The 16,453-nt window shown below is 43.0% G+C and overlaps 1 protein-coding gene across 47 annotated transcripts in view; it reads left to right on the forward strand.

Annotated features, from left to right (window-relative positions):
• Positions 1-16,453, forward strand: part of CELF4 (CUGBP Elav-like family member 4) — a 670,311-nt gene that overhangs the window by 588,215 nt on the left and 65,643 nt on the right. For 24 of the 47 annotated variants that reach the window (XM_041471988.1, XM_041471768.1, XM_041471925.1 and 21 more), the window contains 2 exons: positions 3,070-3,198; positions 7,873-7,952. In XM_041471988.1, coding sequence (XP_041327922.1) covers positions 3,070-3,198; positions 7,873-7,952 — 209 coding nt within the window. The remainder of the gene's footprint in view (positions 1-3,069; positions 3,199-7,872; positions 7,953-16,453) is intronic. The other 23 variants (XM_041471770.1, XM_041471934.1, XM_041471614.1 and 20 more) reach the window with 1 other exon arrangement.

Here is a 16,453-nt window from a genome sequence, read left to right on the forward strand (position 1 = left end):
CTGCTGGACTCTTCCCTCTCTTTTCCTGTTCAGGATATGTGATAAAAATTGTTAAAACACAGTGTTGAGTTCCCTGAAAGAGCTGGGATGTGAGAGGCAAATGCAGCACTTTGTTATAGAAACTACTGAAAGTAAAAAAACTTGTTAAATCAACTCATTTTTTATCAGTCTAGAGTGTGATGGTGTAGAGTTCTGATGGCAGATATAACAAATTATCCCCCTGACTACAAAGGGTGCTGTTTCTCAGGATGCTGGTTTGGAGATGGGTTTGGAGGTGATGTCCAAGCAGTGGCTGTCCACGGGGATCCCCTGCACACCATCTCCCTGGACCAGCAGTTCCTGGGGAAGGTGATCCTCGCCTTTGACAGAGCTGACCTGATGTTCAGATGACCATTTGATGGGTAGCTCACCAAAGCACCACATCCTCTGCCAGCCAGTGCAGTCCCAGTGCACTGCAAAGATGTGGGGTGAGGGGATGTAAAAATAATAATTTGAGCAGTTCCTAAAACACCTGGTTTCAGCTTTGCATAAACTAGACCAGACAAGGCAGTTTCAGGCCAGTTCCACACTAGAGAGTTTTGCTGACAGAGGAGGGATGTGATTTTTTTTTTTTTTTTTTTTTTTTTTTTTTTTTTTTTTTTTTTTTTTTTTTATTATTTTTTTTTTAGATGATACATTTATATTAGCTAAAAGTCTGGTGAAAACAGTTCCACAGCTAGAGGAGTGCTTTTGCTGATGCAGCTTATTTGAAACAGGGGAAGCTGTATAAAGAACAATATGACACTCTTCTCTTGTGCTGGAAGCACTTAACAGACACAAAGTTTCTAGGCAAGACCTTTTGCCAATCATGTTCCTAGCTCTTTCCAGCTGATCTGCCCCCTTCCTAAAATATCTTTCAGGAAGCTGGTCCCATTTGCTAGGTAGGTTTTCTTCCAACACCTGGGAAACCTTTGGACTTTGGACTGGACTCGTTTCCTAAGGCTCTATCATGCCCTAGACTAAAGGACATTCCCCAGTGCACAGCAGCTCCTTCCCTAAGGCTTGTACCTCACATCTTAGAGTCTCTTTTGCAGGACACTTTGGCCATTGGGCAAACAAGCCTTTCATATGTCCAAATCACCTTCTTGTGAGGTGGGGACAACCTACAAGTTGCATGGTTTTAGGTGGGGCTTTGTGCACCACTACAGTCTGGACTGGCTTTTTGCCAGCAAAGACCTCAAAACACTTCTCTGCATAATAAATTCCAACATAAAGTAGGAATATTTCTTGCTTTAATAGGTCTACCAGAAGGCTATTTCCGTTTTTCTCACCTATCAGAAGTTTACCTGTATCTCCCTAAGCCTATTTTTCCTACCAGTTCAGCAGCCTAGCTGAAGGCAACATAATTCCTGCTTTTCTGTGGGCAGTATACTTTTTGTTGTTGTGGATAACTTGACTGCAGGGTTGAAAGCTCCTAATATCCTCATTCAATAGCCACTGCATGAAAAATTATTCACATCCAAGGCTGTAAAGTAATTTGCCAATGTGCAGGTGCATCTTGGAGAGGGGAATTTTGATCAAACACTGGTTTGAAGCAGAACAGATTGCCTACTCCAGTGATTTCTCAGTGAACAAAAGTGACATGAATTGCCCAATTAGTCAGCCAGAAAAGGGTTATTGCAAACCAGTGTTTTGTTCAGCTTTAGGTTAACCTGTACACTAAAAAATAAATTAAATTTTAAAAAATTATTTTGATACTTACATATACTTATTCAAATTAGTTACATCTGCTCTGTAATGTGCTCTGAAAAAACCCTCTTGGTTCACACATTTACATAGAGTCTAATGAATCATAAATAAGACATTTATGAATCATGTGCAAATAGCCTGTTTACATACACGATGTAAACTATGTAAATTTCCATTTTTCTCAGTGTAATGATAGTAGTCTTGGAGAGGAACCTGATTGAGAGAAGTCACTCAGTCTCCTCTAAGATCCTTCTGACAATCATTTTTTTTTACCAATATTTTCTGGAGGTGTCCCATGAAGATACCCAAACTTGGTTTAAGTCTAAGCATAAATCATAGAATTATTTGGGTAGGGAGGGACCTTGAAGGTTATCCAGTTCCAATTCCTGCTCTGGGCTCACTGCAGCAGGTCCCTGTCCCTCCCGTGCTGGGAGCCCAGCTCTGGATGCAGTGCTCCAGGTGGGTCTCAGCAGAGCAGAGCAGAGGGGCAGAATCCCCTCCCTGCCCTGCTGCCCACGGGGCTCTGGATGCAGCCCAGGACACGTTTGGTCCTGTGAGTGCACAGTGCTGGGTCACACTGAGCATCCTTGTTCAAAATACAATTATCCACTGGCAGAAAATGTCCTGCTTTGGCACTAAATACCACCTGCCTGAGCTATCTCATATACTAACAATTGTATAAGTTAACTTTATATTTCAAAAAACAATCTAAGTTTCAAAAACTTTGGGCTCATTTCAAATGAACTTTATAAATATATTAAAATCTCATCCAAACTTGTAGATACATGTCTCTGAGTGGGCATGAATGACAAATCTCCAGTTTACAGGCTGTGACTTCCGTTATATCCTGATTTTAAAAAGCTTATGTTAAACATTTTTTTCCTGCAACTTATTTAGTGTTGCGAGGGCTACTAACTTATGTTATTTTTCATTTGGACTTGATTCCAATCTACTATATTTATCACATTCCTCTTGGATTGCAGTCTGAGCAGTGTTGTCATTTCAGCTACTGCAAACTGACTGCAAAAACTGATCAGAAGAAGCTGATTTGGAAGACTTTGGTGCCCAGATTTTAAGAGGCAGATAAAGAATTTATAAATAACCAAACCGTTTTTGTTTGTTTGGTGATTTGGTTTTTCCAAAATTTGCTGGATTATTTCCAAGTACTCATGTGAAGTCAGAAGCTGTTAAGCTTTTTTGAGCCAGCCACCTGAAAAGATTAGCAGCTTCTGCGATGTGTCACCTCAGTGAAGTCACCGTTTGTGTTGCATGTGATACTGAGCCATCCTGGCTTTCACATCCCTCCTGAAATATGGTAAGCATCTCTTTATTTTGTTCCAGAAGACAGAAAACTCTTTGTGGGCATGCTCAATAAGCAGCAGTCGGAAGACGATGTGCGCAGGCTATTCGAGGCGTTTGGCAACATCGAGGAGTGCACGATCCTCCGGGGACCTGATGGCAACAGCAAAGGTAAGGGATGCCTGTGCTGAGCTAGACCCTGGTCTTCGTGTATATCTCATTTTCTGGAGTGACAGAAGTATCATGCAGCCCCCAGAACAGCACCTCCTATTTAGGAGGGGGCACATTTTTACTCTGATGGTCACTCTCTGCTTGTGCATCAGAGGAAAAAGCTGATCACGTTGTAAAACACTCATCTCCAGTGGGCTATGGGTCACCACATGCAAACTGATGCCTCCCCTCTGAACAGGGCCTTTGCACTCAAGATGGACTCTCCCCACTCCTGTTCCTGTTGACCAGGATGACTCTTTCCTTAAAAAAAGCCAATATTGGTACTTTACATCTTGACTCACTGGCTCCATCATCGCCTCTGTTGGTGTCTCATCCAACAGCCCCAGGTCTTTGTCTTCTTCACCTGGTCTTTGCAAGGACTCATACCAGCCAGTGCTTGCAGCTGCAAGGGTACAGGTGCCAGTGTAAATATTATGCTCATTACATATTTACTCTTTTAAACACATAAATACCTCATTGCAAAACTAGGTGCCTTACCTCCTTCTGCCACTTTTTTAACCTGGATAGCACAAAAAATCTTCTGCTACAGCCCAGGCATGAGTGAGGCTCCTTTCTTGTGCAGGAAGGTCATATTTTTCCCCAAAAGTCTCTAGACAAAGTAACTTCAATCTGAATAGGAAACCCTCTCCTCCTGGCAGTTAATGTGTCCATTAAATATTGATCTGCATGTAATAGAGCATAAACTGTGTTGGCATGTGCAACACCACAGAAGAGGCCAGTCCTGCCAACACAGTTCTTATCTCACTGGATATTTTGACAAGTGACAACATCAACCAGCACATTTTTGCAACAGGGAGGCAAAAAAATCCAAATTGCAGTGATGCACTGGAGAAAGATATGGGTATTCCATAAAATCACTGGCGGCCAAAAAAATTACTTTACACCAGCCTTCAACAGTCATCAGCACAGATCAGCCTTCTTGATATAAATGGCTGAAAATAAGCTGTGGGCACCGTTTTTCAGTTTTGGGGTTACTTCATTTCCACAACACCCAAAGACAGGGGCTGGCCCACAGGGAAGTAGTAGGCTAGGATGTCCTGGAGAAGCTCCAACCATCATAAGAGCTAACAGTTAAGCATGTCATTCACTGAGCAAATCAGTAAATTGGGGAAAAGCAAAAAAAACAGGTCTGTCTGCTTCCACCTGGAATGAAATCTAATGACAAAGGAGTTAAACAGAGTAATAATAAAGGCAATAAAGTGTGAGTTCTGTAAGAAACAAATTCCAGAGGACATCCAACCCACAGACTTGTCTTAATACTTGCTCTATCTTTTCTTTTTTTTTCCTTCTAAAACAATTTCATTATAAGACAGAATCTGAGTGGCAGCTCCATATTGCTAACCAGTTTAATTATTACTGCTAGCAGGCTGCAGTCTCAGGCTGACGTTTCACTGAGCTGTTCAGGATCAATACTGAGCCTTGACAGAGTTAATATTACCAGCTTCCATTTGCTGGTGCTACTTACTGAGAATGTGAAGCTCCTAATTTACACACACACGGTTTCGTGCATGCACACATGCACACAGAGCAGTCAATCCAATGGAAAACTTAAGGCTAGTGCCCTTATCTTAGGAGACAGTCAGGCAAGCCACAACTCCCACAAAGTTATTCCCAGTCTGTAATGTTTTCCATCTGCTAGAAACCAATATGTGACACACATTGCTTGTGAGCTACTTATTTTGGGTAAAACCCATAAGGCTTAAATTCTATGTAAGTTGAGATTTAAGCAGATTGTCTAAATTCCAGATAGCAGTCAGATCCCATGCACTTAAATCCTGCCCAGCTCACCAGGTATCCCTGTGATGAGCCTCTACACCCTTCAGGTAGCTCAGTACAATAATCCTATCACAGTTTAGGCATAGCCAAAAAGCTGCCTAAGCCTTTCCTGAAGACGTGGGTGCCCTCCTGAGCCATGGGCCGTGGCCTTCAGAGTCTGCAGAAATACCTCCTGCAGGAGTTGCAGTGCTAGAACAGTGGCTGGAGCAGGCAACCAAGTGGTAGAAGAGCTGGGACTGAGGAATTTCTCACCCTGAAGGGGAACGCAGAACCTGTGTTTCCTGGGAGAGGATGGAGTGCTTCTGCACCACTCCAGGTAAAGCTTACCAGGGTCCAGGCAAGAGTACAGGTGAGGGACTTGAAGTGGATCCAGAAGGACCCACAGAGTCTTCATTGCTGCTGCTCTCAGTGCAGCTATTCTTTTCCCCTTTCTAATTTTTTTCCCATTCAGCAGTCTGCCTCAATAACTCAAAAAGTAAAAATTTCCAACAGCACCCTCCACAAGGGTGCCTTACAATCCCAGGGCCTGGTTCTGCAGTCTCCTCCAAGCTGACAAAACAATCAGGGCAGACCTTCCAGCTCCCGTCTGGAAGCAATGGAACAAGAAAACCTTAAGCACATGTATCACCCTGTTCAGCAGAGGTTATATGTCTGTGTGTGTCAAAATCCCTTCACAGTCCAGAGCTGCTCCTGTCAAAAGGACACCATTGTTCTGAGAAGAGTGACATGACTCACATCCCCAGCTCACCCGCTCCTGGAGGCAGTCCTGGAGGCAGACAATGGGAAGGAAGATTATATGCACTTCTGGTGTTGTGTACAGAAGGCATCTGATTGAATGCACAAACAAAAAGGACAAAACGTTGGGATCTCTGCTATTGCCTTGCCATTTACACCAGTAAAAGCTGAGTTCTCACTCATCCTGCTACCTCAAAACCTACTGGAAGCAGTTAATAGAAAGCTGTAGGAGGTATCCCATTAGCATCCTGAGCATTAAACAAGATAAATGCCTGCTACTCCCTTTATTCCCACCTTTATCCAGCTCCACTGATCCATCAGGACCCTCAGCACAGGGGTGAACTTCACTGACAAGAGTGAAGCCTTCAACATGACAGCAGTACCACAGCCAAAAATCCTGCTTTAAATTAAGTTGGTGACTGGAACTGGAAAGCTTTTGTATATTTGCTAATCAGCATCTTCTTTTTAGAGGCAGAAAGTACAAAAGAATCTCTGCAAATAATTAAACACCCTAATTCTGGATTATCTCTGATTAATGAAGAGGAAGACGCAGTATCTCAGGAGCCTGGGAATGCTGGGCTGGGATTATGTCATAATTGATCCCTATTGTTTCCAGCTGAAGTTTATCTATCTCATTTTCTCATGATTGTCTCTTCTCAGCTCCTTATAAATTAGATCCAACTATTAGCAATAATCATTGGGCCTTTCCTGAAATACAGCCCAAGCACAGTGCTGAGAGGGTGACACAAAGTGAACAGCCCTCAAAGTGAACTGTAAGATATTTTATATGTGTAGCTTATTTTTAGAATAGGCTATCACTGCTTTCTTCAATCGCACTTCTCTCAGCCTGCAGTGATGATTTTAGGGACCTTTGGGGTTCATTCTTCTACTTTCATCTCTTGTACTTTGACCCTGCACTGTAGGGATCCAAAAGGGTGTGAAGACTCCCTAAACTTGCTGCAAAGGGGCTGAAGGAGAGCCATCCCACTGTCAGGACTGACATCCCGTGCCCTGCAATCTGTACCCCTTCAGGAAAACTGAGAGGGCTTTGCAAATTGATTAAAAGCTCAAAAGTTATTGGTAGTAATAGAAGGGAATGGAAGCCAAAACTTCTCAGATCTCTCCCAATCTGTTCCAGAAACTGCCTTAGCATATGGAAATTACCCTTCCCATCTCCGAGTCAGTTTACTTGTAGCTGGGAGTGTTGGCAATACTTTCCCCCACCTTAGAAGTGCATGTAACCCTTTGAAATGTTGATCATTTTTGCACTCCAGCACATACCCATAAATGCACCTTTCTGCCTTAAAACCTTATGTAAGAGTTCAGTGTGAGATTCCCCACACAGCAATACAGGCCAGAGAAACACTACCCACATTTCTCTAATGTCCAGAAGAGAACACCTACACAGGCACTGACTTTGCAGCTGTGAAAAACTAAGATTCAAGTTTTAGTGGTGGCAGGATGGTAATCAACACATGGGTACCTCTCCCACCCCTGCTACTTCACCAGAAGGTGTCTCATGCTTTGCCAGACCTAAGTGGCTTGGAGCCAAGACAAGCTCTGGGCAGTCTGTCACAGAGCTCTACCAAGCAGTGAAATTATAAGGTACCTTGTGGGTTTGGAGTGACTTGAATACCTTCTGTACACTTGTCCTGTGGTTGGTTGTGTCAAGAATGTGCAGCTTTCCAGTAACTTGCACATGCTTCCATGTTGTTTCTCACAACCACAGAGGGAGGAGCACTCATCATTAGGTCTAATATAAATAAAAGAAGCAGCTTTTTCACTCAATAAATTGTAAAACTGTGCAAGATTCTGCCATGGAAAGCTGTGGATGTCAAAACATTACTGGATTCAAGATGTTCTTGCTAAGTTTGTGTCTGTCAGTACTTACTACAAGTAATGTGGAAATTCTGGAAGCAGCTTAGCCTTAAGAGGTCCTCAGGCTGCTGAGGTCTGGACTCTGAAAAAGGACCAGGACACTTTTGTTGTTATACTTTCTTCACAACCGTATTATTGGGCAGTTCTGGGGACAGGATAGGGGCTAGATGGAATTTCATGGTATCCATGCAAACTTTCTTATGCTCTTTTTTTTTCCTCTTGCAGGGTGTGCGTTTGTGAAATACTCTTCACATGCAGAGGCCCAGGCTGCCATCAATGCCTTGCATGGCAGCCAGACAATGCCGGTGAGTAGCTCTGTAACACAGGCAAGTGAGGACTGGGCCAGCCCTGGCTGCTCTGTGGCCTGATTGAGGAGGAGAAATTATTTATCTATGCTCTGCAACTCATCATCCAGGCAGGCCCAGGGCCTTGGGTGTGCTTAATTCGTCAGAGGAGAGGCTGGGATGGCAGTGTCAATCCTCACAGGCACAGCACACCACTGCGTGCTGTGTTCTGCCACCAGCAGTTTTGATGGCCTGAAAAAAAAGACATATGTTTCACACATGCCAAAAAGTTTGGGTCAGACTTGCCATTGACACAACCATTCAAGTTTCGGAGGGATGAATCAAGTAGAAACTGGTGTGTAAGGGGGTTTTTCGTTTTCCCTCCTCAGAGAGGCCCTGTCTCTAGGCAAAGGATAAAGAACTTTTTGCCAGCTCTCAGCAGAGAGAAGCATGTTCACATCATGTGCTAGGGGCTAGAGACAAATCACAGCAGTGATGGGTGCCTGTCACTTTTACCACAAAAGTACCAACCTAGGCATAAGTCTGGTGCCCTACACCTGCCCTTTGAAAGTGTGTCAGACCAGTTACTGGATCTTCCAGGAAATACCTGAAGGATCAGTCCACTTGCACAAATTTCTAGTCATATGGGGTTTCAAGACTGATTGTTCAATTAAGAATAGAAAATAGAAATGGGGTTGTATTTCTGTGCAAATAGATATTTGTACACCAACATGAGACTGAGAAGGATATAAGGCATTCCACTGTCAGTATGAGAAGAAAATGTGGTACAAGTTGTTTTGGTTTATTATAATAGTGTATTATTTTTATTACTAATTATTCACAGTATAAATCATGGAAGGCTAAGAAGCATGTTGACAACTTGGAAAGGATACAAGAAAGCTCAATTAAAAATATTTGAGAGTGTAAAATCTCCCTTCCAGTAAGAGACTCTAATGTAAATTCATGAATTTATCCAAATAAGTTTAAAATGGGCCCGACAGATTTTCTCTAGATCTTTGCAGGGATGAAAAAGGAAATTCTTTACAAGCAAAAAGGTTTCTAAAACTAGCAAACTATCAAGATCTCATTTTTTGGAACCCCATCTTAGACAAATCTGTTTAAAAATGGTACATGTTTACCAGTGATGGTAACAAAAAAAGTCTCCTCAAATACGGGGTCTCCATTTTTTGAAGTACTTAAATACTTTTAAGAACCACTTTCTAAAAGACTCCTCCTAAAAAAAAACCCAGATGTTGGGCTTGATGCTGACACCCCATGCTGGTATATTATGGACATCTTTCCTGAGACAGGTTAAAGAGGTACTTTTAGTGACTTTCTTTCAAACTTTGACCCAAAGTGATAGAGTCTGTAATCTGACATCAAGAATTTCATTCAGTAGGGTCTGGTACCAAAAAAAGGGTTAGTAAAAAGTCAGTCCTCATCCCAAAAACCCTGCAAATTCCTGTGACAAAGGCAAGAGGAAGACACGAAAAAATAGACAAAACTCAAGGAGAGTTAAAGTTTTGTCTAGATCTAGTATATCCAAAATATCGTTATTCCTCCCCAGGCCTTTCCTTTCCTACTTTCAGAACACTTTGGATTAGAAAGACATACTCATGTCACAGCCACCTGGAAAAAACTTATGTCTCCCTCCTGGTGGTATCACTTGAGCTTGGGATATACAAAACACCTGAGAATTTGGCCACTTCACAGATCAATTTTATGAGGCCATTTGTCCTCTTGACTTATCCGACTCAAACACCTGTTATAGAAATATTCTTTAATAACCAGAGCTGGGCATCTGAAAAAACAACAAAATTTATCCTTTACTAGGTGGCCATTCAGACTCAGAATCAAGTTTCCACAGCTTTACAAGTTTCCATGGATTGGCTGAACCTCACAGTACATACTCATAGCTCACAGAAAAAGGAAGGAGGAAATTCATTTCATTACATAAGCTAACTTACATGGCATTGCCTTGTGTCTCCCATGAGCTACAAGCAGGCACAACACTGCTACCATGTCTTTGCAGACCTGTGAGGACCTGCAGAGCGACCAACACTCAATGAAGACATGGAGCACAACAGATTTTTCCGCACAGTGGCTGAAAATCTATGAGGCTCTTAGAAGGAGATAGGCCAAATGCTGCCAGGATCTCAGTGCCCATTCTTGTTTTCATGGTACTTGGGGGCCTGCAGCATTGCTCAGGACTTACTTGGACGTTCACAGGGAAATGCAGCCACCTCGTGGTGAGATGCAGCCGCAGCCCATCATGCTTGGGAGGGAGCAGCGCATTTCTGCCATCTTCCTTCTGCCCCCTTCCATTCCTCTCACCACTAGGACTGGCCTCATTTGCCTGGCTGCGAAGCCAACTCAACGTTGTTCCTGCGGCTCAGCCAATTTCAGCATCTCTTGGTTTGTCCTCGTGTACCACCAGCAGGGCATCCATCATCATTCTTGTCAGGTCTCGAGCCGTTCCTTCCTGCGGCAGACTCCTGTTTCTCCACAGCTGTCAGGATTATTGCTCTACTGTGACTTCCTGTTCACACAACATATGTTGCCTAATAGTTTCAAAAGGCAACTTTCTTTTATGAAAGTTCCTTTCTTTTTTTCTTCCTTTTTTTTTTTTAATTAACCTTACCTTGGACAAGTGCCTGACCATCAGCCATTACAAACCCGTTTCTCAATGCAAGGCACTTGTTTCTCCTGAGGGTCCACCAAGTCTAAATCTTTCCAATTTTTACACAATCAATTTCCTTTAGAAATAAGCTACCCAAAATCCCCTACTTCTGAGCAGGAACAAAGTTCCTTCTATACCTACTTGTCAAGAGAGCTGCCTTTTTGTCTTTTTAGATCATATTTTCCATTTGCTCATCAGCTTTATAAGACCATTTTACTGGATCTCTGTATCATCCTTTATAAGAAATCATAATCTTCACATACTTTTGCTTGTATTTATAATATATTTACAGTAATTATATGTTCTGTACTTTTAGTTTTGATTACACCATTCCCTCCTGTCTCTGTTTCCCATCCATATGGGGACATAAACAGGTCCTTCCTATCATTCTCCTCTCTTCCTATTCCAAGTCTTGTCCCTAACAGCCTCTTCCACCAACACAAATTCAGCTGCTATTGCTGTAGTGACAGCTTGCAGAACTAATTTCTCTGCTTCAGGATTGACTCCTGTCCAACCCAAAATCTTTGTCCGTCTTTCCATCTCCTGGTGGATGTTTAGCTGTCAGAACAAGCTCAATATGTATAAAACTGAGCTCTTGAACTTTGCCATCCAAAACCTGTCTTTTCTATCCTCCACCTTCGTTCTCAATCACTGTGGACAATATTATCATTCTACCTGTCAGTCATGCTCCTTCCTAGGCATTATCCTTAGCTTGGTTTTCTCCTTCTCCCCATGTCTTCATACCTGGACAGCAGCCAAATTGCAGAAGAGTCATTCTGCAGAGCACATCTTACTAATCTAAGATGTGGCCTTGTCCATCCACCTACACAGAACAAACTCTTCCAAAAACTTCATTGGACTATCATAGAATGGCTTAGATTGAAAGGGACCTGAAAGATCATCTACATGTCCATTAGCAGGAGTAGAGACACTTCCAACTGCACCAGGTTGGTCAAGGCCTTATCCAAGCAGGCCTTGGTCACTGCCAGGGATGCAGCACCCACAGCTTCTCTGGGCAACAGGCTCCACTGCCTCACCACTGGCACAGCCACAAATTTTTTCCTCACAGCTGACCTAAGCCTACACTCTTTCAGTCTGAAGCTATTCCCCGTCCTCCTGTCACTCCAGACCCTTTTGTCAAAAGCCCCTCTTCAGCTCTCTTGTAGCCCTTTAGGCACAGCAAGGTGCTGTAAAGTCTCCCTGCAGCCTTCTCTGCTCCACCCTGAACAACACCAACTCTCCCAGCCTGTCTTCACAGGAGAAGAGCCTCAGCCCTCTGAGCATCTTTGTGGTCTCCTCTGGACTAGATCGAACGGGTCCATGTCCTTCTTGTGTCTGGGGCCCAGAGCAGGATGCAGCACTGCAGGAGGGATCTCAAGAGAGTGGAGTACAGGGCAGAGTCACACGCATTTAAGTCACAGCAGCTATCCTACCCAGAAGTTACACAGGGCTAAAAAACAGAGTATTTTTGCACTCTTTTCACCATCTTGCCCACTGTGGCAACTTGGAATTTCTTTGATTATGAATTCATTCCTGGAAGGGGTAGAACTGTACTGTTACTCTGTACATTTCCTGCACAGGGGTGAGAAGAAGTGAAGAGTGTGATGTGTTTGACCTATCTTTAACTGTTGAAAGTTTGTGACCTATCCTAAATATCTTCTAGGATTCCTGCAGAAAGGAGTGAGAGACATTTCCAGAGATTTGTGCATTCTTCACTTTTTCTGTGCTAGGATGGGCAATATCACCTTCTGGGCATGCCTGTCCCATTATAATGGATAACTCAATAACAGACTTAGACTGAATACCTGAGGTGGGACTCATCTAACCTAATTTGAGACATCCAGAAGTTAAGAAACTCATGTGTGAGGTTATCATCTAAGTTTGTCATCTAAGTTTCTCTTATAATCAATAGAGGGAAATAGATACCTATGGAGAAATTTTATTTTACAGAAATAGATTTTGAAACCTGTCAAACTAATAGGCAAGCCCAAATAGAAGTGTGCTTTTTAGCTAATTTTAGGCATCAATTTGCTGCTGTACTCCAGCTCCAAAATAGTGGTTCTTCGTCCAAAGTGCAACTTAGAATGAAAAAAAGACCAGTGCTTAAAAACTAAAGATAAAGGCAGTGCAGCTTAAAATGAATACTTCACGTTCAGCGTGGAGAGACCTGAAATCTGTCCTGGATGTTTGTTGCCCAGATAAAGCAGTTTGGGATTCAGAAACCAGGCATCCTGCAGCAGAGTCCCCTGACTCCTGTTCCATTAGATGTGCTGTGAACTTGCTTAACACACTAATTGTCAGTACTATCTTTATTCTATATCTTTCTTTAATTAATGATGTTTAAGGACATCAAGGCCTCCAGCTTCTGGTGACTTCTCCTTCCACACAGGCCAAATCCTCTTTTTGTTTTACTACAGAAGTCTGCAGCAGCTTGGTCAAAGCACTGCATTTCCTCTGCATCCAGGCAATGGCATTCCAAGTCTATCTACGGCTGGCTGAACATTTTCCATGAAAATAACTTTTCAGATGGAATGCTTGCTTTTGTGAAAAGGGAAAATGTGAGACTTGGATACAAGCACTGAACAGACGTCTGCCTTTCAGAGAAAGATTCAGTTTAGCTGAACTTTGAAAAAACAGTAGTGTTGCAACGCACAACTTTGTTAACTTGGAGGCTTTCATTTAAATATTTTTCCATGCAGCTCTTATCAACACAAATGACAAAACCAAATTCAAATCTCTGCCCAGGAACCATTGATATCAAATTATGCAATTATTGCTCAGTGTTGTTAGATGACATATAGATTAGATCTCTAGTTGTTGTACTTTACACTTTTTATTGAGCATGAATAAATGAATGGCATAACACCTTGAATGAGGTTGATTTTGAGCAGCTGTCCATCATGTTCTTTGGAAGTCCACCCATAGTACAAAAACTCCCAGCAAAACATGGGTAACAGTCAGGTGAAAAAACTGTCTTCTTTCCTTAGACAATGTACTGTCCATCTCTTCATACCATTTGAGATTTTTTCCCATTATTTAAGCTAAATGAATTTGTCACCTCTTTGGCTTGTCAGGTAAGAGGGACTTAAATATGAGTGTATCAAAAACTGTCCCAAGAATCACAGAATCACAGAATGGTTTGGGTAGGAAAGGACCCTGGAGATCATCTAGTTCCAACACCCTGGCATGGGCAGGGATGCCAGGCACTAAACCAGGACTTACAAGTGGTTTTGTCCTGGGCAAGCCTCTTTCAAGCTAATGGCAAATGGTGGGGCACTGGTCCTCATCTTCCTGGCTTTGGATGCTCAGGCACCCCACCAAGGAAACCACCCCCAGCTCACACTAATGATGGCTGCTGTTATTGCTGTGCATTCCCGTGGCGCAGCTATGACTTTGCAGAGCTCCGTGAGGCTGCCTTCAAACACAGCCCCACTGTGGAAACCAGTGAACAGCTGTGCTCACCCCCACTAACACAGCAGAGGAATATTTAGGTGAATTCGGGGTGGAGGGGAAAGCAGTGCTGAGTCTTCAGAAGGAGCTCTGAGCAGGTGGAGAAAAGGAGGAAAATGGGCCTTTGTGGGCACGATGAAGCTGTAGCCCCGGGTGCTGCACTCACAAGTGGTGGGGAAGCAGATTCTGCAGGAGCAGGCTGCACCAAAGCACTGAGTTGGCAAGAACTCCCTGGGAGGAGCAGCCTGGTGGCTCCGGTGAGTGGGGGGCCACAATGCCGTAGATCAGCCGAGGTATTTTTAACAATTATTTTGATATAAACAGCTCTGAACTTGAGGAGCTCCATGTAAATGGGAAGCAGTGGGGCTTGTAATTAGATTTGTGTACACTTTCATAAATTGCTGGAAAACATCAAAGCCGTGATAGAAGGCTGTGGTGCACTTTATTTCCTTCTTCTGTTCTTCTGTTAATTGAATGGTTGATGTGTGGATAGGAAGCGTTGGCTTCGCAGAGTACTATTTACAGACCCGCTGACAGCTGCACTGTGAAAATTAACAGGAACAGAGCAGCCTCTGTCACAGCTCTTCCCATGAGGGACTTGCTTCAAATTAGATCATTTCTTTCATAGGAGAAACTTTCCTCATCGCTCCTCCCTTCTTCGCAAATACGCACTCACATCCAGCTGCACACTCCCCTTCTCCCCTCGGGCTCATGGCAGCCTTTAGTGCTCAGAAGGGTTTGTCACTTCCACAAAGTTGGGGTAGTGAGGCTGCTCTTTAAAAGCTGCAGTGCATTCCATTTCCAGCAAGACACATTCTTCGGGAAGTCACCCAAATCTGTGAGCCAGGTGCATGGAGCCACATCTTCGTGTTTGCAGGTCTCTCGTTAACTAGAACGTTCTTTTCATCCTCCCAGAAATGGTGGTAGACATCCTCTCAGGCTACTGCTGTAGGAAATGTAGTTACTGTTGTTCCTAGAGAAAATTGCTGTGTGCTAAACAGCATAAAAACCTGTGACAGGACAGCTCCTACACTCAGCAGTTTGCTAACTAAAGGCCAGGGTTAACCTGGCTGGATGAATTACTTCGAAGTGTCAGTCAAAGTATAAAACTTCAAGGTCATCTACATTTTTGTTACAGTTGATGGAGAGGGTCTAGGACCTGAGAGAGACTGTCTTGAGTAGCTGAGGGTTTGCATTGATGCCCAAAATGCCTGCAATTACATCATCTGAATGTTTCCTTAATAGACAAGACACAAGAGAGAAGCAAAAGAAACAATACAATGAATGGGAGTGAAGAAGTCTTTTGCAAACTTAATCTATATGTTTAGCTTTTTCTTAGCCAAGTGACAGCAGTTCTTGTTTCTGGTTCCAGTGGAGAAGTAGTAACCAGTGAACACCTGAGAATCTAAATCTTATTATTTATTGATATCTGAGAAATACAGAGTTAAGAATATCAAAGTTGAAGCCTTCAGTTCATCTCGTCACTTACGGAAAATGTCTCCAAAACATCCCGGTAACATAAACAGAACCATAGACAAACCCACAGTACAAACAGATAACAATTAAACAGACCACCATTCAGAATATTAATTAACCAACAAAATTCACTTTCATTGAGATTCCAGCATGGGCTCAAGTCCTCAGTTAGTAAAAGCCACATTGTGAGAGTCAGTAGAGACAGAGTCACTGAGCCCCTCAGGCTGTCAGGGTAAATAGAATCACAGTATCACAGAATCATCAAAGTTGGAAAAGGTCTCTAAGTCCAACTATCAACCCAGCACCACCTTTCTGACTCCTAAACCACATCACCCAGATCCAGATGCCTCTTAATCACCTCCAGGGATGGTGACTCCACCAGGGTGATGTAGTCGAAAGCCTGACAACCCTAACAGAGATTTTTTTCTAATATCTAGTCAGGATGTCTCCTGTCTCAGCTTAAGGCCATTTCCTCTGACCTTCCACTGCAGCCATAGTAGGAAAGAACAGTCCCCACCTTGTAACTTCCTTTCGGGTAGTCACAGAGAGCCATAAGTTCTCCCTTTGAGCCTCCTCTTCTTGAAACTAAAATAGGAAATGGAAAATTCATTAGACTTTTCTTTAACATGATCACGGAAACATACAGAGGAGATTTTCAGAGGTAACCTAGGCTGAAAGTTGATGAAACTCCAGCATCTAAGTGTCCTTCATGACTCATACCCAAGTCTGGCTGAAAGTTAATTGCCCAAAGTGAAAAAGCCTGGCACAGAGTGAGGTACCATCACTGCTACTCCACCTGTCCAAATTAATGCAGAAGGCTGAGGCCTGGTTTTACACCATTGATGTTAGAAAAAATGATGGGTGAAATTTGAGATGTCAACTCTGACCCTGTTTTTCTCTTTTCTGTTGATCTTGA

The sequence above is a fragment of the Pyrgilauda ruficollis genome, unplaced genomic scaffold (assembly GCF_017590135.1).
Source record: "Pyrgilauda ruficollis isolate IOZ18807 unplaced genomic scaffold, ASM1759013v1 scaffold107, whole genome shotgun sequence".
In the NCBI taxonomy this organism is placed as follows: domain Eukaryota; kingdom Metazoa; phylum Chordata; class Aves; order Passeriformes; family Passeridae; genus Pyrgilauda; species Pyrgilauda ruficollis.